We start from the raw sequence: 25,000 nt of genomic DNA, 5'->3' as shown, positions 1-25,000 counted from the left end.
CTCTGTAAATCTTGGTCCCCCTTGAGGAGGGTCTGATGCTCCCAATAGGCTGTCTGTGAAGGGATACTTATTTCTCTCTCTCTCTCTGCTAAGAGATTTTAACAAATCTCGGAAGAAAGTCTCTGCTGACTTTCAATTGTTTCTTTCACAATTTCTGATGTTTTATAATGTGGTCACCGTGAAAGTTGCATCGCCTTTAAAGCGATCCAATTGAATAAAGCAGAAAACTTCTTCTTTACCAAGTCCTGTGTTGAACAGCAGTGAAAAGTTGACCGCTTTTCCTGTTTAACCTTTTTAAAATTAGATCTAACTTGTTCGCGTATCCATTTCTGGATCTGCAGGCTGGTACAGAGTTACCTCCCTTTAGGCTTTTTCAAATTTCCCTTGTTTTAACCTAATTTCTTGGTTAAAACTTGTCTAAATTTCTAAATTCTTTCTTAATAAATATCAATTCTACACTTTGGCCTTAAATCAAAGTGTTTCCCTTCACAGATATCCTCTTGGGGTTGTCAGATGAGGGTAGTCTCCCATGCCAACAGAAGCTACCATTCAGAGAATGGTTTGCTTCTTAGTTGGATACCATGGGTTGACAACTCTCGCCATCAGTACCACCTGACCACTGATGAGACACAATAGTGTCGAAACACGTGTCTGGTCTAGGTACAAATACAATGGTCCTCCTCAGGACTAGATTACCTTGCGATACGTCCCCCACAAAGGGACTTTGCTCTGTAAATCTTGGTCCCCCTTGAGGAGGGTCTGATGCTCCCAATAGGCTGTCTGTGAAGGGATACTTATTTCTCTCTCTCTCTCTGCTAAGAGATTTTAACAAATCTCGGAAGAAAGTCTCTGCTGACTTTCAATTGTTTCTTTCACAATTTCTGATGTTTTATAATGTGGTCACCGTGAAAGTTGCATCGCCTTTAAAGCGATCCAATTGAATAAAGCAGAAAACTTCTTCTTTACCAAGTCCTGTGTTGAACAGCAGTGAAAAGTTGACCGCTTTTCCTGTTTAACCTTTTTAAAATTAGATCTAACTTGTTCGCGTATCCATTTCTGGATCTGCAGGCTGGTACAGAGTTACCTCCCTTTAGGCTTTTTCAAATTTCCCTTGTTTTAACCTAATTTCTTGGTTAAAACTTGTCTAAATTTCTAAATTCTTTCTTAATAAATATCAATTCTACACTTTGGCCTTAAATCAAAGTGTTTCCCTTCACAGATATCCTCTTGGGGTTGTCAGATGAGGGTAGTCTCCCATGCCAACAGAAGCTACCATTCAGAGAATGGTTTGCTTCTTAGTTGGATACCATGGGTTGACAACTCTCGCCATCAGTACCACCTGACCACTGATGAGACACAATAGTGTCGAAACACGTGTCTGGTCTAGGTACAAATACAATGGTCCTCCTCAGGACTAGATTACCTTGCGATACGTCCCCCACAAAGGGACTTTGCTCTGTAAATCTTGGTCCCCCTTGAGGAGGGTCTGATGCTCCCAATAGGCTGTCTGTGAAGGGATACTTATTTTTATCCTACATACGTGAGAGAGATACCCGTGAGATAAAAATCGTTCAAATCACACGTGTGTATATCATGTAAATGAGGTCAACCGGAAGGTCATGCTATGTAAATTAGTAATTACATATTCATGAAGAACTACTTTTGCAACAAAATGGCAACTGCCACGAAACCGATTTGTCAACACTGAAAGAATTTTTGAGTGATGAGCTGTTCGAAGACATGTTTGGTGATGACGCGAATGACGAAGTCGATGAAGAAAAAAGCGAGTCATCCATGATTTATGATTTTTCTCCAATAGACTCATTCGTTCAGACAAACAAGAACAAGAACACTCTCCGAAAAACGGTTTACGATATACGTCGCCTATCGACGTTTATGGCGAAACACGGGGACAAAAGAAACATTAGCACCATCCAACCACAAAAATTATGCAAAATTCTCTGCTCTCTTTTCATGAGTTTGAAAAAACCGGATGGCAAAGAGTATGAACCATCCCCACGCTGAGGGGCCTTCTCAGCAGCATCAGCGACAGTTGAAGTCTAAAAAGTACTGTGCACCCGTTATAGACGGCCCCGAATTTGCACTTGTAACTGAGAGAAGTCGTGAAGACAAAGCAGAAGATTGTTAAACAGGAAGGTTGTGGCAACTTACCTAACAGGGCTCAACCGCTGAAAGATGAAGATGTTGACAAGCTGTGGCAGACAAAACAGCTCGGAGTCGCAGATCCAGAAGTAATCCTGAATACTCTGTGGTGGCAAAACACAGTCAACTTTGGTCTGCGCAGCGTGACACCTCACAGGCACATGCAGTGGAGAGACGTGTCCTTGCATGAAGACAGTAATGGCAGAGAATATCTCCAATTTTGCGAAAGACAATCCAAAACCAAAGCCAGGGCGACATGTGAAGAAAAGCTGGGATCATCAACCCGAGGTAGATCTACACCAACCACTCTGCACGCCAGTTCCTAGTGCAGAAACTTTCCGAGAATAACGTTCCTCCGACCAAAATAATGCAGCTATCTGGGCACAACAACGTTATAAAGCAGCATTTCCCAAGAGGAACACCGTGGCTTCAGTCTGATGCTAAACGGCACTGCACCGGTCTCGGAGCTGTCGCCAGTGTCGGCAGACGACACATTGGATTCGCACGGCCACTTCAACTCCAGCCGTCTCCACTGCCACTGCCACAATCACATCCCAGCAAACGCTAACAACACTGTTTGCAAGGCCTGTGCACGTTGGTACCATCAACATCAACCAATATTTGTCCAGTCACCAAACCGAGAAGTGACCATCTGAAAGTTGTCGACTCGCCTGGCTCCGACTTGACTGTCATCCTATCGCGGAAGGATATGCTTTGCTGTTGTTGTTCCTTTTGGTTTCTTTTATCCTGTGGCCACTGCTTTTCTTTTTATCTGGTATATTTTGAAGTGACCATCATTTCGTTGTTCGAATTTATTTAATCAATGTTCAATATTAAACTTAACAGTGTTAACAAAGGCGAACTACTTTGTCCTAGTTTGAGAGTGTGTGTCATGGCGGAGGAATGAATGTCAAATTGAGTAAAGTGGTTTGAAGTTCTAAAGCGGGTTGATCCAAAGGCAATAGCGCTGTCGGTGACTTTTAGTTAGATCTGGCACAGAAGTATATAATGTAGGATAAACAGAATACTACATGGCTTGCTGTGTCGTACCAGATTTACACTCGTTGCTTTTTCAAATAGTGAACAGCTCGCTTTCGCTCGCAGTTCACTATTTAAAAAAACAACTCGTGTAAATCTGGTACGACACAGCAAGCCATGTAGTATTCTCTATCTCTCTCTCTCTCTGCTAAGAGATTTTAACAAATCTCGGAAGAAAGTCTCTGCTGACTTTCAATTGTTTCTTTCACAATTTCTGATGTTTTATAATGTGGTCACCGTGAAAGTTGCATCGCCTTTAAAGCGATCCAATTGAATAAAGCAGAAAACTTCTTCTTTACCAAGTCCTGTGTTGAACAGCAGTGAAAAGTTGACCGCTTTTCCTGTTTAACCTTTTTAAAATTAGATCTAACTTGTTCGCGTATCCATTTCTGGATCTGCAGGCTGGTACAGAGTTACCTCCCTTTAGGCTTTTTCAAATTTCCCTTGTTTTAACCTAATTTCTTGGTTAAAACTTGTCTAAATTTCTAAATTCTTTCTTAATAAATATCAATTCTACACTTTGGCCTTAAATCAAAGTGTTTCCCTTCACAGATATCCTCTTGGGGTTGTCAGATGAGGGTAGTCTCCCATGCCAACAGAAGCTACCATTCAGAGAATGGTTTGCTTCTTAGTTGGATACCATGGGTTGACAACTCTCGCCATCAGTACCACCTGACCACTGATGAGACACAATAGTGTCGAAACACGTGTCTGGTCTAGGTACAAATACAATGGTCCTCCTCAGGACTAGATTACCTTGCGATACGTCCCCCACAAAGGGACTTTGCTCTGTAAATCTTGGTCCCCCTTGAGGAGGGTCTGATGCTCCCAATAGGCTGTCTGTGAAGGGATACTTATTCCTCTCTCTCTCTCTGCTAAGAGATTTTAACAAATCTCGGAAGAAAGTCTCTGCTGACTTTCAATTGTTTCTTTCACAATTTCTGATGTTTTATAATGTGGTCACCGTGAAAGTTGCATCGCCTTTAAAGCGATCCAATTGAATAAAGCAGAAAACTTCTTCTTTACCAAGTCCTGTGTTGAACAGCAGTGAAAAGTTGACCGCTTTTCCTGTTTAACCTTTTTAAAATTAGATCTAACTTGTTCGCGTATCCATTTCTGGATCTGCAGGCTGGTACAGAGTTACCTCCCTTTAGGCTTTTTCAAATTTCCCTTGTTTTAACCTAATTTCTTGGTTAAAACTTGTCTAAATTTCTAAATTCTTTCTTAATAAATATCAATTCTACACTTTGGCCTTAAATCAAAGTGTTTCCCTTCACAGATATCCTCTTGGGGTTGTCAGATGAGGGTAGTCTCCCATGCCAACAGAAGCTACCATTCAGAGAATGGTTTGCTTCTTAGTTGGATACCATGGGTTGACAACTCTCGCCATCAGTACCACCTGACCACTGATGAGACACAATAGTGTCGAAACACGTGTCTGGTCTAGGTACAAATACAATGGTCCTCCTCAGGACTAGATTACCTTGCGATACGTCCCCCACAAAGGGACTTTGCTCTGTAAATCTTGGTCCCCCTTGAGGAGGGTCTGATGCTCCCAATAGGCTGTCTGTGAAGGGATACTTATTTCTCTCTCTCTCTCTGCTAAGAGATTTTAACAAATCTCGGAAGAAAGTCTCTGCTGACTTTCAATTGTTTCTTTCACAATTTCTGATGTTTTATAATGTGGTCACCGTGAAAGTTGCATCGCCTTTAAAGCGATCCAATTGAATAAAGCAGAAAACTTCTTCTTTACCAAGTCCTGTGTTGAACAGCAGTGAAAAGTTGACCGCTTTTCCTGTTTAACCTTTTTAAAATTAGATCTAACTTGTTCGCGTATCCATTTCTGGATCTGCAGGCTGGTACAGAGTTACCTCCCTTTAGGCTTTTTCAAATTTCCCTTGTTTTAACCTAATTTCTTGGTTAAAACTTGTCTAAATTTCTAAATTCTTTCTTAATAAATATCAATTCTACACTTTGGCCTTAAATCAAAGTGTTTCCCTTCACAGATATCCTCTTGGGGTTGTCAGATGAGGGTAGTCTCCCATGCCAACAGAAGCTACCATTCAGAGAATGGTTTGCTTCTTAGTTGGATACCATGGGTTGACAACTCTCGCCATCAGTACCACCTGACCACTGATGAGACACAATAGTGTCGAAACACGTGTCTGGTCTAGGTACAAATACAATGGTCCTCCTCAGGACTAGATTACCTTGCGATACGTCCCCCACAAAGGGACTTTGCTCTGTAAATCTTGGTCCCCCTTGAGGAGGGTCTGATGCTCCCAATAGGCTGTCTGTGAAGGGATACTTATTTCTCTCTCTCTCTCTGCTAAGAGATTTTAACAAATCTCGGAAGAAAGTCTCTGCTGACTTTCAATTGTTTCTTTCACAATTTCTGATGTTTTATATATATATATATATATATATATATATATATATATGTGTGTGTGTGTGTGTGTGGTGTGTGTGTGTGTGTGTGTGTTTGTGTGTTTGTGTATGTATGTGTGTATACATGTGTGTGTGTGTGTGTGTGTGTGTGTGTGTGTGTGTGTGTGTGTGTGTGTGTGTTGGTGTAATGGAGCATTACGTATTTCTAAACGTAAGTGGTTATTTCATTTTATCCCATGACCTGCCTCTTTGTCTCTGTTAGCTGTGGAGGTGATTATTCTGGATAATCCAACACAACCATATATGAATAATCCATCACAACCGAGTCTCGATCTCTCGATCTCACTCTTTAGGCAACCGCTTAGCCTCAGATCAATCCCAACGACAAAATCCTGATTCCAAATCCTGAGCGACGAAATAAGATTTAAAGTAAAACAGTATGATTACAGTTTTGTTCATTTGCTATCGCTTTTACTTTTAGAGCATTGATTGCTAAATCTGATTCCACAGAACAAGGTTGTCCTCTCTCTGTCGTCTGGTGTAGATCTATTGTCTGCTAGAATCTTCGACTTACCAACAACATGGAAATTGCCACTTACAAAGTTAGAGATACGGTAAAACAAAAGGTGGCGAAGAAGGTCGGATCTTGCGTGTTATTTTTCAGTTTTAAAGTTAACAACGGTGTCTAGGTTCAGGTCATGCATGCTAATAGATTTACAAGTTTTGACCAACATTGAAAAAAACAGCAGAACAAAAGTCAAAACTATACTGCAGCGATAACTCCGCGCCTAAGACTGAACGACAGACATCAAAGTAAGGCTCACCTAAAATGTATGACGATTGAAGAAGTAAGTAATCCAAATTTGAACCCTGAAGCACAACAGCTCGAATAAGCACAAATTCAGCGATCATCATCATCGCTTGTAAAATCACACACGCAGTCTTTTTGGCGAATGCCTCTGACAACCGACTTGTCACTTGCGGGTCACCGACTGAAACCGGTCGAAAACTGCACAGTATCAAATTTCATTTCAACACGCTAGAAATAACTGCTATTCGTTTTCTTTAAGCAGTATAGATGACTGAATACAAAAGCAGACGTTTTATGGCGCGTTTACCAAAAAGACAAAAGGGGACTCGTTAACTTTTCGCACATGAATTTCATGACACGATTTACAGTCGCGGAAGGTTTGATGAGCAGAAAACAGGCACTCGCAGAGTTTGGGTCAAACAGTTGATTTTTTTTAATGAAAACGTCGGAGTAATGGGATAAAAAGCTTACACACCTCGTCCTGAATATCGTGCATATTTTCCCTCGGATAGATTTACAGGTATTACCTCGCCGAGGCTCGGTAATACCTGAAAATCGACCCTAGGGAAAATATATGCACGATATTCAGAACTCGGAGTGTGTAACCTATATATGCCTGTTTTCATTTGCATATATGCCATTATGATCAGTGTATAGATGAATTGCATAGCTTCAAAATGAAAGTGTAAATTTATCTTTTTCCGAACGAGTAATAACTTGTTTTATCATGTCCAGTAACGACCACAGTGACCGGAACAGAAAATGTGAAAGCCGGGGGATTAATCTACAATGTTGGCTGTACTGATCCAGACCAGGACACGCTTCAGTACACATTGAGCACGGACCCCATAACAACAAATATCTTTCAAATTGACTGTGAGTATTATGGAGAGAGAGAGAGAGAGAGAGAGAGAGAGAGAGAGAGAGAGAGAGAGAGAGAGAGAAGAGAGAGAGATAGACAGACAGACAGACACACAGACAGACAGACAGACTGACACAGATACAGATTGACACATACAAGTATACAGACAGACATGGAGACAGCGAACGAGACATAGGTACAGAGAGAGAGGGAGATATAGAGAATCAGAGACAGAGTCAGACTGAAAAGAAAGATTACTGTAGCAATATTTCCTACCAGCAATACGCCATCGTTGCCAATAGCTGTACCCTCACTCTTTGTGTATTCACTGTCCTACTCGAGATGACGAATGTGTGATGATATTATATATATCATATATATACAAAGCAACAACGTATTCATCCATCGTCTCTATTGCAGCCAGTGGGAACATTCTTGCTCAAGCAGATCTGAGCTCTTTCTGCCGAAGTTTCATCACATTTGATGTGACATGCAAGGACCCGTACAATGCTGCAGTGGGACCCGTCTCTATTCGAGCCACGTTGAGTGGTAAATTGCAAACACGATAAGACAGACAGACTGACAGACAGACAGACAAACAAGCAGACAGACAGGCAGGCAGACGGACAGACAGACATATTAACAGACATACAGACAGACAGACATATAGACAAACAGATAGACAGACAGACAGACAGATAGACAAACAGACAGATAGACAAACAGATAGACAGACAGACAAACAAACAGACAGACAGACAGACAAACAGACAGGCAGACATACATAAAGTGGCAAAATAACGGCCAAACTTTAGTTTCAAAATGATCAACAATAATTATTTGTTTAACTTGATTTTTTCGTAAATTGATTTAAAAGATGAGTTTGAAAATAAATATTTTGAAAATAATAAAATAATTTAAATGACTGGTGTTGGAACAATTTAACAATGAATTGTACATTATTTTAAAAATTAGTTTAAAAGTTATTAACTATACATTGATTTCAAGATAAGGGCTTTCTATTAGTAATGCTGGTTGACTTATTCATTCTACTTATTTATTTTAATTTGCCTATGAATGCTTTAATTTATTCATTTCTGTATTCATTCATTTATTTAGATAATTTATTTCTATATTGCATACTTTATTTCTTGAGCAATTATTTATAAACCTATTTATTTTATGTATTCACTTAACCATTTAAATAAAACATTTATTCATTTATTTGACTAAATGGGTTTTTTTATATACTGATTTCTTGCTGGATTGAGTCACGGTTGGATCGGATGAATTAATGACATGGTTGAGTTATTCATTGATTCATTTATTGATTTAATTATTGATTTATTTATTGGTTGATTGATTGGTTGATTGAATTATTAACGTATTTATTTAGTTAGTTATTTGATTATTGATTGATTTTTAATGTATTTATTTATTGATTGGTTGATTGATTTATTAATGTATTTATTTAGTTAGTTATTATGATTGATCGATTTTTAATTTTTTTTAATGTATTTTGTTTATTTGTTTTCTATTTCATCATTTATTCTTTTTTTTATTTTATTTTTTTAATAAGGGGCCAACCAACAGCCTTCCATCACAGGTATCAACTTCAACAGGGATGTCCCAGAAGACACCGCAGTGGATACCACGTTAGGAACTTTCACTGTCAATGACGATGATAACGTCAACTGCCTACTATTCGCAAGCCCCACAGAATCACTCCAGTATTTCGATCTTAACTGTGAGTAATGCTGTGTTTTGTCGATAAAACTCATACGTTTAACGTCATCAGTGATGGCAGTGGTTAAGCTTAATTCAGGAACTTGCAAATCCTGTCAACATCTCTTAAATCCCATAGACTCGCTTTTGTACTTTTTAAGGATGTGTATGCTTTGCTTTTCCCGGTTGGGGGTTGTAGACACGAATTTTCAACAACAACAAAAAACAAGTCGCGTAAGGCGAAAATACAACATTTAGTCAAGCTCAGTCGAACTCACAGAATGAAACTGAACGCATTGCATTTTTTCCGCAAGACCGTACACTCGTAGCATCGTCTGTCCACCGCTCGTGGCAAAGGCAGTGAAATTAACAATCCAGAAAAGCGCGGTAGCGGTTGCGCTGAAGAGGATTGCACGCTTTTCTATATCTCTATTCTTTTGAACTCTCTGAACGTGTTTTTAATCCAAACATATCATATCTATATGTTTTTGGAATCAGAAACGGACAAAGAATAAGATGAAATTGTTTTTAAATCGATTTTGGAAATTTAATTTTAATCGTAATTTTTATATTTTCAATTTTCAGAGCTTGTATGACATATTTATATGTTTTTGGAATCAGAAAATGATGAAGAATACGATAAACGTAATTTTGGATCGTTTTATAAAAAAAAATGTAATTACAATTTTCAGATTTTTAATGACCAAAGTCATTCATTAATTTTTAAGCGTCCAAGCTGAAATGCAATACCAAAGTCCGGCCTTCGTCGAAGATTGCTTGGCCAAAATTTCAATCAATTTTATTGAAAAATGAGGGTGTGACAGTGCCGCCTCAACTTTTACAAAATGCCGGATATGACGTCATCAAAGACATTTATCGAAAAAATGAAAAAAACGTCTGGGGATATCATGCCCAGGAACTCTCATGAAAAATTTCATAAAGATCGGTCCAGTAGTTTACTCTGAATCGCTCTACACACACACACACACACACACACACACACACACACACACACACACACACACACACACACACACACATACACCACGACCCTCGTCTTGATTCCCCCCTCCATGTTAAAACATTTAGTCAAAACTTGACTAAATATAAAAACACACAAAAAAACACGAACATGTACACAAAAAGAAATCTTGCAATTACTCGCCAAGACAAGCACAGCATACAAACAACGTCTATGGAAAGCCGTTTGGCTCATAACCATTACACGTGTAATAAATGATTAATACACGTGTATTTATTATTTATTGCACGTGTAATTTATCTTTTTTCTTATGCTATGGAAAAGCATAATGATTAAATACACGTGTAATAAATATGTCATGCACGTGTAAGAATTGATTAAATACACGTGTAATTATTTATTACACGTGTAGTTAATCATTATTTACACATGTATGAATGTCTTTTTGCACGTGTATTAATCGTTTCTTTCACGTGCATGAAATATTTATTACACGTGTAATAAATATTTCATACACGTGCAAGAAATGATTAATTACACGTGCAGGAAATAATGTATGCACGTGTAAGACTAAATAGAAGAAGAAAGCCACTGCCCTCCCTAAATTGATTCCCCCATCAGAACTCCCCGAGACTTTCAGCAATTTCTTTGACCAGAAGATCTCTGACATTCGCAAAGGTCTCGACTCATCCAAAACACAAATGTCCTTCGCCGCATTTTCAGGGACCCCCCTTACACGGTTTAGCCCTGTTTCTGAGAAGTTTGTTTTTGAACTTATTTCAAAATGTGCTCCAAAATCCTGCACACTTGACCCCATTCCCACGTCACTCATGAAAACTTGCCTGGATTTCCTTGTTCCTGTTGTAACGAGAATCTTAAACCTTTCTCTTCAGTCTGGGTCTGTGCCTGCACAGTTTAAAGAGGCAGTCATAACACCACTTCTAAAAAAGCCAGGCCTTGACACGGAGTGCTTAAAGAACTATAGACCCATTTCAAACTTACCCTTTCTGACCAAGCTGTTAGAAAAGTGTGTGCTAGCGCAGCTCCAAGAACATCTGCTGAGAAATGATCTTTTGGACGTCCATCAGTCCGCATACAAGAAAAATCATAGCACAGAAACCGCTCTTCTTTACGTAACTGACAAGCTGCTGACCAGTGCTGACAACAAGGAAGTGTCTGTGCTCGCACTCTTGGACCTCTCGGCGGCATTTGACACCATCGACCACGACGTCCTCCTAAAGAGACTACAGTTCACGTTTGGAATTGCCGACAAAGCCTTCCAGTGGTTCGTGTCATATCTCTCTGAACGCTTTCAAAGAGTACAAATAGGTCAAAAAGAATCATCCCCTGTTCCCCTGAAGCACGGAGTACCTCAGGGCTCTGTTCTAGGCCCGGTTCTGTTTACACTATATACACAGGACCTATCTGACGTCATCTCGAGGCATGGCTGCGAACACCACAAGTATGCCGACGACACCCAAATAGAGGATTCTGCTCCCCCCAGTGATTTTCCAAAAGTGGTTAAAAACACTGAGCGCTGCATTGAGTCAGTTAAAGACTGGATGATAGACAATAAACTCAAGCTGAATGACTCAAAAACTGAGGTGATGCTGTCAGGCTCAAGGCATGCTTTAAATCAGATTGACTGTACTTCCCTGACAATAGGCGACACTCAGATTGTTTCCCAAACCGCTGTTAAGGACCTAGGCGTGTACCTGGACTCTGCTCTGACAATGCAAAAACACATTAGTTTTGTTTGTAAATGTGCCTTTTTTGAGTTGCGCAAGATTTCCTCTGTCAGATCATTCCTGACACTCCAAGCCACTGTTCAACTTGTCTCCTCTCTGATCCTGAGTCGACTTGACTACTGCAACTCATTGCTTGCCGGCCTCCCCTACTTACCACCCTTGACTGGCTTCCTATGAAGTATAGAATCGAGTACAAGCTCGCTCTGTTAGGATACCGCTGTTTTGAGAAATCACTTCCCCCCTATTTGTCCCATTCCCTCAGTATCTACGAGCCATCCCGTTCTCTCAGATCCTCCTCTGAAAAACTCCTTCGCATCCCCAAAACCAGGACCAAGACCTTTGGTGAAAGAACCTTTAGGTACCAGATTCCGACCGTCTGGAACTCGCTTCCAAGTTCTATCCGTGATTCCAGCAGCCTTTCCTCCTTCAAAACCCAACTCAAAACATACCTGTTTCGTAAAGCCTTTGCTTAGCCTGAGTAGACTCTCCACAACTCTATTCTGTTTTGGAACTCTCTACCCTGTATGTGCTTTATGGTCTCTTTGTCAATGGTATCTTTGTGTGTGCGCGTGCGTGCGTGTGTGTGTGTGTGTGTGTGTGCGTGTGTGTGTGTGTGTGTGTGTGTGTGTGTACTTTTAACATTGTACGCTAAGTTTTGCTTAGTGCTTGGTTCTTGGTGTTATGTCTCAGTTAAATGTATGCTTTGTATGCTTGTTGATTTGTGCTAGTTTATTCTATAATGAATTTGTAAAGCGCCTGGAGCCAATTGATGGGACTCGCGCTATAGAAAAGTTATTTATTATTATTATTATTATTATAAATGCACGTGTAAGAAATAAATAAATGCACGTGTCAGAAATAAATAAATGCACGTGTACGAAATGATTAAATACACGTGTACCAAATTAAAATTTGAATCGGAAAATGTACGACTTGCAAAGCGACAAATCTCGTATAGATACTGCTTCCGGGAGGCATTTGTTATCGCCTGTGTGTCGTGTTTTGACAAACTTTTAGTAAGACTGATAAGTTAGCCGAATGTATTGGAAAAAGTTGAATGAATGCAACAATGTATACTAAATAGCAGTGTGTCATGTTTCCTTTGCGTTGGGTAGCGGTGAAGTACACAGCGGTTATCAGTTTGCGAGATCTCTGGAACACGGTTTTTTAATAAAAATCTGGTGATTTTCACATGTGAAGAAGAACAGAACAAGTTCGTCAAACATATGCCTGACTTAATCTGCATTGAATGAATTCACAACGTCTTTCTTGTTAATTGTTTATTCATAAAGACAACTTGTAAGAAAATGTTTCCCCCTTTCAAGGGTTGGAGTAGTGCGGCGGAGTAGTGTCCCTTGAGTTGAGACTTGGGTTGCTCTTACGGTCACAAAATATCTTCATAAAAGTTGTAAACCTGAAGTGTTGTGCTTAAAACTGTTATATATGATTTGTAAGATTATTATTTAAACATCTGTAGCCTTTATTTCTGAAAGGAAATGAATTTGAGACTGTTATTGAGTCTAATTCCGAATGAAAAGTGGTCTTTTAAATTTAGACATTTGCTTCACCACAAAATCTATCTGTTCTCATCCAAGGGACGAGTGCCACTAAACATTTTTTTAGAAAAAAAAACCCCAGTTTGGGGGTAATATCTACCAAATTTCAGCACAAATGTGCTTCAATTGTAAGATCTTAACATAATTTTCTCACTCTGCCTACTACTATTTGTTTGCAGTTAAATAAGTGTGGTAGAGATTTGGCACATTTGAAGTGACTGAACATAAATGAAAAATTACACCTGTAAATAATCGTATGATTTTAAGGCCACAGTGAGGCTATGTTTGGGATGGAAATTGGTGTGATGTTTTAAAGTTTCAAAGCTCTCACAAGTTTGATTAACCATCTTCAAATGTTGGTCAGAATGGGGTGAAGTTTACTTGTAAGACTTTATCAATTTTAAAGGGGCAGTGCAGGACTAACTGCATAGCTGAAGCAATGATTTGTCTTTTTGTTGTAGCTGTAAACGTAATAATTCAGACACTTGAAGAGTTTCATAATCACTAGATGGGTACAATTCTGGTACACCCTGTTCAAAGTAAAGGTTGCCGCTGACTCACAGACAATTATCTATGTCTTGAACAATTCTGAATACATACACGATATTGTGTATATGTAATTGGAACTGTTGTTGTTCGTTTTTTAAAATGTAACTGTTACTTATCCAAAATGTGTGAGCTAATCAAAGTGTCCTACTTTTGAATAATTATTTCATTCAGAGAAACTGTTTGATGCATTTGTTGCCGTTAGTCATTTGCATGTGATTGATGAGATACTGGCACACCTACATACATAATTATATTTAGGGAATTATCAAAAAGAAACCAACTACAAAAGCTCTAATTTGCCTAATCACAAAACAAGGTCGTTGGAACGTTTGTTATTGACAAAACAATACATTCACAAATATTTCGACCCAACAGCCCTGAAACCCTACTCTTAACTTCTAAGGTGAGATTCTTCATATTGAGCTAGCTAGTTTTTATCCCGTACAGGATCTTTTGCACCAAACTAACTATTTAAAGGATAAGGATAAAGACATCTTCATCAGATTATATCACGAAAGAGTACAGACCATAAATCAAGCATTATAGACAGGTATATTTTAAAGTCAGAAGCAAATGTGAAATAATTGTTATAGTGCATGTTCATCGCCATGAACAAATATCTTCATTAGGTTGAATAGTAACAAGAATGAGAAAAGGAAGCATGACTGCACAAAATGTTTAGTTTAATTAGCCTCAATTTCTGCAGGCAACCCCCTTTAAAATGCAAACATGGGAAGTAAGTCCAAAATGTGCCTAAGCCTTTAGACAGTATCTTCCTTTTGTCTGAGATTTTAAACTCAGTAAACGACTATCATTCTCATGCTTGAGTAGGTTAAATGAAGGATATTCAAAGTTCATATGAATATGTAAAGTCTGGGGAGTTATGTATGAGTGACACCTAACCGTTTAGGCGGCGTGCAAACGGTGAGTGCCGCCAACCGCGAGGTACACGGTATGCACACGCTTGTACCGCTGAAACTGGCGACTAAATTTAGACGTGCTCCGGAGGTCGTCTAAATGGTTTACACGCCAACTTTATCGAACAGAATGGCAATTTTCATGGTTTTTCACCATCAAAGTCGACGAGTTTTGCGCCGTAATTTATTTTTATTTTTAGAAAGAGCCCAATCGTTGGAAGTGCTGGACTAAAAAGATAATTTTTGTGAGATTCACTTCCCTTGTAATATTATTTTAGAACCGACGCTGATAAGATTAGCGAAGACATCTTAGATTCGTTTCAGCGTTAAGTAGCACTGAGACATGTTTCCCTGGTGCCGTTTTTGACTTTCATCTTTTATGCGACACCTTTTCTTGCTTGTTTCATCTTTTGCGCTTCCATTTCTCCACGTTCTCCGTATCTGAATAGTCGAACTCGCCGCGTGAGAAAGCTGGAGGATGTTATTGAATGACCCTAGCGCATGCGCACAGGAAATAATTCCTCGTTTTAAAAATAGATTGACTGGTGACCTTGCTTTGCGCAGCAACTTGAAAGTCGGCGGTCAAGTCGTCACCCGTGCATACCGACTGAGCGCCTGTGGTAGGTGGCAACTTTCAAGTGATGACTTCGCTGTACACGGCATGTAATCAAACATAACTCCCCTGTTTTGTACCTATGTGGCTGCACAAAATGTCAAGTTCTATCAGTCGCAAAGTTCCATTGCAGGCAAAAGCCTTAGTTTAAAACCCAAGCGGGACTGCACACAATGTTTTGTTTTATCAGTCTCAAAGTTCCTCTGCGGGCAATCGCCTTTAAAAGTGCAAACATGTGAACAGGGCATGGTAGGGGTTGACCAAATCCTTTCAGAGGTCGAACCAGAGGCTCTCAATTCTCTTGTTGTGGACACTCCGGCTCTGAATGGCACTGACTCTTCCTTCTCCCCGGTGTTCGGACCGGTCATGATGTCGATGACATGAAGGCTCTCACCACCATGGTCCATGCAGACTCTTTGAGAGTCTAAATCGACAGGTTCCATCTAAAAACAGATATCTGACGGTCTCCGATCTGTTGTTGGAGGTATGGAGGAAGGTGATGGCCCGGCTGAAACCATCAATGGCCCCATGTATGACGATTTTCCACCTGCAATACAACAAACAGAGATCCGTTTCCATAGGTGATTTCACCACACAAGTTCTGATTAAAGCGTTCTTGGAGAAATAAGTACAGGTTACATGCCAAGTCTCAGTGAATATTAAAAAGTAAAGGTCGAAGTTAGTGGATCAGGAAAACTGTAAGCTTCAGCGAGCTTTTTCAGGACCGTGAATCAAGGCCATTATTATTAATATTCCTTGAGAAAAAGTGTGTAACCAATGTATTCCTCCTGTCTTCAAGTTTTCAAAGAAAAAGGGTGTTTTGTGCCATATTTCGATCGAGTCCTAATCACTCACTCAGTTTACCTGCACAAGCATGTGATTAATACATGGTTGAAGAGTTCTGTGAAAATCGCGCAATTCTGCTAACACTTTACAGCAGTTTTGTTTTTTTGGTTTGGAATAAAAATAAAGTACATAGTAATGTTGTTGTTCTGCTAAGACGATAAAGGCAAATAATTTTGCGTTCTTTTCATGTTTTGGTATCTCGAAAAAAAAGTTCTATTTGTGAAGTGAAATATAATTGACCTACAGATTGCAGTCTTTTTGTCAAAGTTTGGAGAAATGCAAAATGGGAACAACTCTATTTTCTACACAAAGTATGAGAGTTACTTGCCTTGAGACCTTGTCTCTGGTACAACGTAGATTTTGATTTAGAAAACACCCGAAGTTATGGATCTTATATTGGATCGATTCCGTGTTGAAATATGTTATTGTTAGTGTAAATGCAGTATGTTTGAGCTGTTTGCTCCAGATACGTATATTTCGAACATTTGAGCATTCATAACTTTTCAGTCACTAAGTATTGACCACAAAGTGTGGCATCTCAAGCCATGAGCTATCGAGGAGTCAGGCTGGTTGCCGGGTGTAACACGAAATTTTTACTCCACGAAAAATGTACTCCGGAGTAAATATTTCGTACGAAATTCTTACTCCGAGTACACTTTTCGTACGAGAAGAGAACTCCCCAAGGCACGGAAAAAGTACTCCCTCCACGAAATTTTTACTCCCCATTTTTTTTACTTCCAGTAAAAATTCGTACGCAAAAATGTGATGCGGGCGAAGGGATAATGCCAATAAATGATCTCGCGCACACGAATGTCGCGCTACCCTCCTTCCACCACCAAGACTAACAGGGGACAAGGGAGTAAAAATTTCGTACACCTGGCATGGGAAGTTGAATTGCTCGTGTTGGGGTGAAGTAATTTATTCGTTATTTATTCGTCAGGGGAGTAACATTTTTGTACGAAATGTTTACTCGGAACTCACCTGTCTTGGGGAGTAATTTTCTCGTGTAATGGGGGAGTGCTTTTTTCGTAAAGGGAGTTATATTTTCGTACGAAATTTTTACTCCGGAGTAAAAATCTCGTGGGAGTAATTTTCTCGTGTTACACCGGGTGGTTATTTGTTAGGTTGCGTGGTATTCACCGAAAACTATTCCCCCCCTCTGTTTATTTCTCTGTTAAAGCCCAAGTCTGTCTCAAATGTGGGGCGGGGATATAGCTCAGTTGGTAGCGCGCTGGATTTGTATTCAGTTGGCCGCTGTCAGCGTGAGTTCGATCCCAGGTTCGGCGGAAATTTATTTCAGAGTCAACTTTGTGTGCAGACTCTCTTCGGTGTCCGAACCCTCCCCCCGTGTACACTACATTGGGTGTGCACGTTAAAGATCCCACGATTGACAAAAGGGTCTTTCCTGGCAAAATTGCTTAGGCGCAGTTAATAATTGTCTACCTATACCCGTGTGACTTGGAATATTAGGCCGTGAAAGGTAAATATGCGCCGAAATGGCTGCAATCTACTGGCTGTATAAAATTTCATCTCACACAGCATCACTGCAGAGCGCCTAGAACTGTACCCACGGAATATGCGCGATATAAGCGTCATTGATTGATTGATTGATTGATTGAAATGTGTCCTGTCTAGGTATGTGAGTGTGTATGCGCTATGACACTTCGTATGCTTGTAAACTCTGTGTATGCTGTATGTTATGTTTATGCGTATAAGAAAAAAAGATCAGGAACAACTCGAAACAATTCTCCACTTTACCAACAAATAACCATACATTTCCTGCGGCTCAAAGCAGAAGTGTTTTTTTTCTTCTGACAGATCGCAGGCGCCTGGGCCACAGTGAATCCCACTGATCTAAAAATAGAAGCGGTTGTGTCTCTTCCACAATGGTCTCTTCTCGTTTTGACTTGCACAGATTCTTCTCATATGCCGTGTTAGTGGCATGTAGCTTATTAACCACATTACCAAATGATGAGTTAGTATACAATTCCCAGCGGCAAACACAAAACACAAGTGTTATTCCGATAACGTACCAGCTAGACCAGCATTTGGAAGTCGACTCTGTTATAGTAGACTACACTGAAATACGACTGCATCAGTTCAGTAAATGAATGGTTTCCGAATTATTATTTCAAGGCAACAACAATCGGAATCGAAAACGTGTAGGGTTAAGAACGTTCTTACCATGTATAAAACTTATTACCAGCCTGCCTCATGCGTGCAGACGAGCAATTTTTGTTTTTAAAATGAGACTGCAGTGCAGTGGTTCGATTGCCCTAGCCGCCTAGCAGACGACATAAACCCTGCAGCAAATGAACATGTTGGGCGAATGTGAACAAACAAACGATGGGAATATAATACGTGTAGAGTTTAGAGCATTCTTACCGTTCATATGTAGTACCAGACTCCCCGATGAGTGAAGATACAACACGAGAAACATACCACATTTACTTTCAATATGTGCTAACCGTGACCTTGGAGTCAATTCAAGGGGCAACACTCTGCACTGTCAATCTGTCGAAGCTCGATGAAGGTTTCGAATCGCAAATAACTAAGAGCACAGTCCTTTCTCCGAGTTTAAATGAGGTCTGTATGAAAGATCATCACTTTTTAGCTTAACGCTGGAATTTTTTTGCTGGAATTTACCAACAGAAATTATTCTCGAAAATAATTATTGAACTCAGCGCTATGCGCTTCGTTCAATAATGAATGTTCTCGATTTGCTCTATAAATCCCTTAGTGCACTGGGATGTCTCAATAACTTAAATAATAATAATAATAATAATAATAATAATAATAATAATAATTGTCAGTAAGTACTGGTGTCACATGACTGATGTGAACCAGTTGATTGGCTAATGGCGATGCGCTAAAACTGTTAGCGCACTCTTGGAGTGCGCTAACTTTTCCACAGAGCGTATTCTTCCGCCCTTTGCCTAAGCGAGACTGTGCTCTCATCCTCAGAATTAATTAATGACATGTAGCTTATATTCTCCACAATACCAAATGACCATAAATTCCCTGCTTCTCAATTAAAGCAGAAGTGGGTTTTTTTCTGACAGATTGCATGTGCCTGTGCCAGTGCCAGTGATATAAAAATAGAAGCCGCTGTGTTTCATCTAATTTTCGCTGACTTGCATAGATTCTTCTCATATGCCGTGTTAGTGGCATGTAGCTTATCATCCACATTACCAAATGATGAGTTAGTATACAATTCCCAGCGGCTAACAGAAAACACAAGTGTTTTTCCGATAACGTACCAGCTAGACCAGTTTGGAAGACTGACTCGATCGACTTTGTGGCAGACTACACAGAAATACGACTACATCAGTTCAGTAAATGGATGGTTTCCCAATTATTATTTCAAGGCAAGAACAATCGTAATCGAAAACGTGTAAGGTTCAGAACGTTCTTACCATATATCATGCATGCAGACTCAGTGCAGACTGCAGTGGTTCGATTGCCCAGGTAGCGGCCTAGCAGACTACATTAACCTTTCTTTCTTTCTTTCTTTATTTGGTGTTTAACGTCGTTTTCAACCACGAAGGTTATATGGCGACGAACAACATTAACCCCGCTCAGCAAATTAACATGTTGGGCAAATGTGAACGAAAAAACGATGGGGATATAATACGTGTAGGGTTCAGAGCATTCTTACCGTTCATATTTAGTATCAGACTCCCCGATGAGTGAAGATACAACACGAGAAATATGCCACATTTGTTTTGAAAATGTGCGAACCGTCGAGTACCGCTTCGAGTCAATTCAAGGGGAGTCACTCCGCACAGTCAATCCGTCGAAGCTCGACTGGAGGTTTCGAATCGCAAATAATGAAGAGCACATTCCTTTCTCCGAGTTCAAATGAGGTCTCTCTGAAAGATCATCACTGTTCAGATTACCGCTACATTGGAATTTACCAACAGAAATTAAAATGCGTGTGACGAAAGCACGACACACTTGAGACACCCCACACAAAAGTAGATCTTTACTGTACACGACCTGACCACACAGTTATGCCTATTCAAATGCGCGTTGCAAAATGTGCGTTTGGAATCTTCTTTTTTCTATGGCGGTACTGACAATATCGTTATTGAAACAATCCCAGTGCACTAAGGGATTTATAGACTCACTCAACTCAATGCCCGTCACTCCTGTCAGGGTATGGGCCGCCAACAACAGCTCTCCAGAGTCCTCTGTCCTGGGTGGATTTATAGAGCAAATCGAGAAAATTCATTATTGAACGAAGCGCATAGCGCTGAGTTCAGCGCTATGCGCTTCGTTCAATAATGAATTTTCTCGATTTGCTCTATAAATCCCTTAGTGCACTGGGATGTCTCAATAACTTAAATAATAATAATAATAATAATAATAATAATAATAATAATAATAATAATTGTCAGTAAGTACTGGTGTCACATGACTGATGTGAACCAGTTGATTGGCTAATGGCGATGCGCTAAAACTGTTAGCGCACTCTTGGAGTGCGCTAACTTTTCCACAGAGCGTATTCTTCCGCCCTTTGCTTAAGTGAGAGTGTACTCTCATCCTCGGAATTAATTAATGACATGTAGCTTATATTCTCCACAATACCAATGATTAAGACCATAAATGTCCTGCTTCTCAATTAAAGCAGAAGATTTTTTTTCTGACAGATTGCATGTGCCTGTGCCACAGTTGCCACTGATCTAAAAATAGAACCCGCTGTGTCTAATTTTTCAGTTTCGACTTGCGAAGATTCCTCTCATAATTATGCCATGTTAGTGGCATGTAGTTTATTGTACACATTACCAAATGATGAGTTAGTATACAATTCCCAGCAGCTAACAGAAAACACAAGTGTTATTCCGATAACGTAGCAGCAGAGACGGTAGCAGCAAGATCAGCACGTAGCAGACTACACTGAAATACGACTGCATCTGTTCAGTAAATGAATGTTTTTCGAATTATTATTTCAAGGCAAGAACAATCGGAATCGAAAACGTGTAGGGTTTAGAACGTTCTTACCATATATAAGACTTATTATCAGCCTGCCTCGTGCGTGCAGACTCAGTGCAACGTGACGAGCAATTTTTGTTTTTGAAATGAGACTCAGTGCAGTAGCAGACGACATAAATCCTGCTCAGCAAATTAACATGTTGGGCAAATGTGAACGATAAAACGATGGGGATATAATACGTGTAGGGTTCAGAGCATTCTTACCGTTCATATTTAGTACCAGACTCCCCAATGAGTGAAGATACCACACGAGAAACATGCCACATTTATTTTGAAATGTGCTTTCCGTCGACCTTGGCAAGGGGCAAAACTCTGCACAGTCAATCTGTCCGCGAAGCTCGATGAAGGTTTCGAATCGCAAATAACTAAAGAGCACAGTCCTTTCTCCGAGTTTAAATGAGGTCTCTATGAAAGATCATCACTTTTTAGCTTAACGCTACACTGGAATTTACCAACAGAAATTAAAACAAGAGTTTGCGTGTGACGAAAGCACGACACACTTGAGACAGCCCACAAAAAAGTAGATCCAGTGACACAAACCTGACCACACAGTTACGCCTATCCAAATGCGCGTAGCAAAATGTGCGTTTTGAATCTTCTTTTTTCTCTGGCGGTACTGACAGTATCGTTATTGAAACAATCCCAGTGCACTAAGGGATTTATAGAGCAAATCTCGAAAATAATTATTGAACTCAGCGCTATGCGCTTCGTTCAATAATGGATTTTCTCGATTTGCTCTATAAATCCCTTAGTGCACTGGGATGTCTCAATAGCTTAAATAATAATAATAATAATAATAATAATAATAATAATAATTGTCAGTAAGTACTGGTGTCACATGACTGATGTGAACCAGTTGATTGGCTAATGGCGATGCGCTAAAACTGTTAGCGCACTCTTGGAGTGCGCTAACTTTTCCACAGAGCGTATTCTTGCGCCCTTTGCCTAAGCAAGACTGTGCTCTCATCCTCAGAATTAATTAATGACATGTAGCTTATATTCTCCACAATACCAAATGACCATAAATTCCCTGCTTCTCAATTAAAGCAGAAGTGGGTTTTTTTCTGACAGATTGCATGTGCCTGTGCCAGTGCCAGTGATCTAAAAAAATAGAAGCCGCTGTGTTTCATCTAATTTTCGCCGACTTGCATAGATTCTTCTCATATGCCGTGTTAGTGGCATGTAGCTTATCATCCACATTACCAAATGATGAGTTAGTATACAATTCCCAGCGGCTAACAGAAAACACAAGTGTTATTCCGATAACGTACCAGCTAGACCAGTTTGGAAGACTGACTCGATCGACTCTGTAGCAGACAACACAGAAATACGACTACATCAGTTCAGTAAATGAATGGTTTCAGAATTATTATTTCAAAGCAAGAACAATCGTAATCGAAAACGTGTAAGGTTCAGAACGTTCTTACCATATATAAGATTTATTAGCAGCCTGCCTCATGCGTACAGACTCAGTGCAGACTGCAGTCGTTCCATTGCCCAGGTTGGCAGGTAGCCTAGCAGACGACATTAACCCCGCTCAGCAAATTAACATGTTGGGCAAATGTGAACGAAAAAACGATGGGGATATAATACGTGTAGGGTTCAGAGCATTCTTACCGTTCATATTTAGTATCAGACTCCCCGATGAGTGAAGATAGAACACGAGAAATATGCCACATTTGTTTTGAAAATGTGCGAACCGTCGAGTCCCGCTTTGAGTCAATTCAAGGGGAGTCACTCCGCATAGTCAATCCGTCGAAGCTCGACTGGAGGTTTCGAATCGCAAATAATGAAGAGCCTTTCTCCGAGTTCAAATGAGGTCTCTCTGAAAGATCATCACTGTTCAGATTAACGCTACACTGGTATTTACCAACAGAAATTAAAATGCGTGTGACGAAAGCACGACACACTTGAGACACCCCACACAAAAGTAGATCTTTACTGTGCACGACCTGACCACACAGTTATGCCTATTCAAATGCGCATTGCAAAATGTGCGTTTGGAATCTTCTTTTTTCTATGGCGGTACTGACAATATCGTTATTGAAACAATCCCAGTGCACTAAGGGATTTATAGAGCAAATCTCGAAAATAATTATTGAACTCAGCGCTATGCGCTTCGTTCAATAATGAATTTTCTCGATTTGCTCTATAAATCCCTTAGTGCACTGGGATGTCTCAATAACTTAAATAATAATAATAATAATAATAATAATAATAATAATAATAATACGAGAATTTATAACCCGCAAATATCTCACCACAAGGCGAATCAAGGAGCACTCATACACAATCTTTCGCATCAACAACGCATGCATACTCATATACACATACATTTCATGAAGATGACAAGGCAACAACACAAACAGAGACATGGCACTCAAAAGTAAGCATGAAAAACAAAAGAATGACATAATATGATAGTTTTCTGTCCTCCTTGTTGTGCAGTTGCTCAAAGGTCCATCATCGTTAAGTCCAAGCTGAACTACGAACAGACTGCAACACGAATTACCACTCTGACAGTGACGTGTACTGATAACTTTTGCACGTCCAACGCGGCCTATTTGTACGTCAGAGTGACAGAAGTGAACGAACCTATCGAGCTTTTCCCCAAAGACTTCACGCTGAGTACCTATGAAGGAAATGTGAGTGCCTGGTATCTTTCGCCAGAATCTGTTGTGGTTTGTTTGACTTTTGTTGTCTCTCGGTTGGTTGGCTGGTTGGTTGGCTGGTTGGTTGGTTGATCGATTGTTCTTTCTGCCTTATTGCTGTATGTCCTTATGTCTAGTTTGTTCCCTCTGTCTTGCTATCTCTCTTTGTGTCTGTCTGTCTGTCTGTCTGTCTGTCTGTCTGTCCGTATTTCTTCCTATCTTTCTTCCTATAGATCTTCCTAACTTTTTCGCACTGTCTTCCTGCCCTCCTCTCTTACTTCTTCCTGACTGCCTTCGTTCTTAGATTGTTTTGCAGCCACCGTTTCTTCCCCTAACACACACACACACGCACACACACACACACACACACACACACACACACACACACACACTCACTCACTCACACAGGTCTTTATGTTTGTGTTTGTGATTTTGTTTTTCACAGCAAATAAACATCGCATGTCCAATATCACTTGAATGTCCACTCCTTCAGTCAATCTGGAAATGTCTTGTTGATTGCTGGATATGTGAATTGTGTAAATTGCACGATATTTAACTTAACTTCTATTTAATCTAGTTATTAAGTTACCCTCAGTAGGCGATGGCCGGATGAAAAAAAAGCATATTTGCATTGATTGTTCTACCACCCTCGAAAAATAAAGTTCAATTCAATTCAACTCAAAATTGTTAATGTTTTCTCATTTCATTCAGATTGATATTGATCCAAATTGGACACCCATTGATGAGGACGTGGGGGATGACCCAACCTACACCATCGTGGGAGGCAACGCCTTCGGTCGGTTTGCCATCAACCCTACCTCGGGTAGAATCACCTCCACCCTGGAATATGATGTGGACGGAGGGGCAATGGCCACTAGAGAGACACTTGTGGTACAGGTGAGTGTATTAAAAGGTAATTGAGGTAGCTCTAATTGAATAAAGACAAAAAGGTAATAGAAGAACACAACACAAAGAAAATTAAGAACATTATAGTACAATAATTAGAACGACAGAAAAGAGAAGGCAAAACTCCCGAATAACATAAGCTGGAAATACCAGTTCAAAGACTGTGTCCTTGACCATTATGGGCATGGACGACAACTTGCCCATTTTTTTCTTTCTTTCTTTCTTTCTTTCTTTCTTTCTTTCTTTCTTT

At 39.9% G+C, this 25,000-nt stretch overlaps 1 protein-coding gene across 1 annotated transcript in view; it reads left to right on the top strand.

The window, feature by feature from the left end:
- The window catches only part of LOC138979655 (cadherin EGF LAG seven-pass G-type receptor 2-like), a 64,279-nt gene that overhangs the window by 14,689 nt on the left and 24,590 nt on the right, over positions 1–25,000 (top strand). The window contains exons 4-5 of the mRNA XM_070352374.1: positions 7,136–7,276; positions 7,683–7,811. Coding sequence (XP_070208475.1) covers positions 7,136–7,276; positions 7,683–7,811 — 270 coding nt within the window. The remainder of the gene's footprint in view (positions 1–7,135; positions 7,277–7,682; positions 7,812–25,000) is intronic.

Source organism: Littorina saxatilis, linkage group LG11 (genome assembly GCF_037325665.1).
Source record: "Littorina saxatilis isolate snail1 linkage group LG11, US_GU_Lsax_2.0, whole genome shotgun sequence".
Taxonomy (NCBI): Eukaryota; Metazoa; Mollusca; class Gastropoda; order Littorinimorpha; family Littorinidae; genus Littorina; species Littorina saxatilis.
The sequence above is the reverse complement of the archived record's forward strand: the minus strand, read 5'-3'. Positions and strand labels throughout refer to the sequence as shown.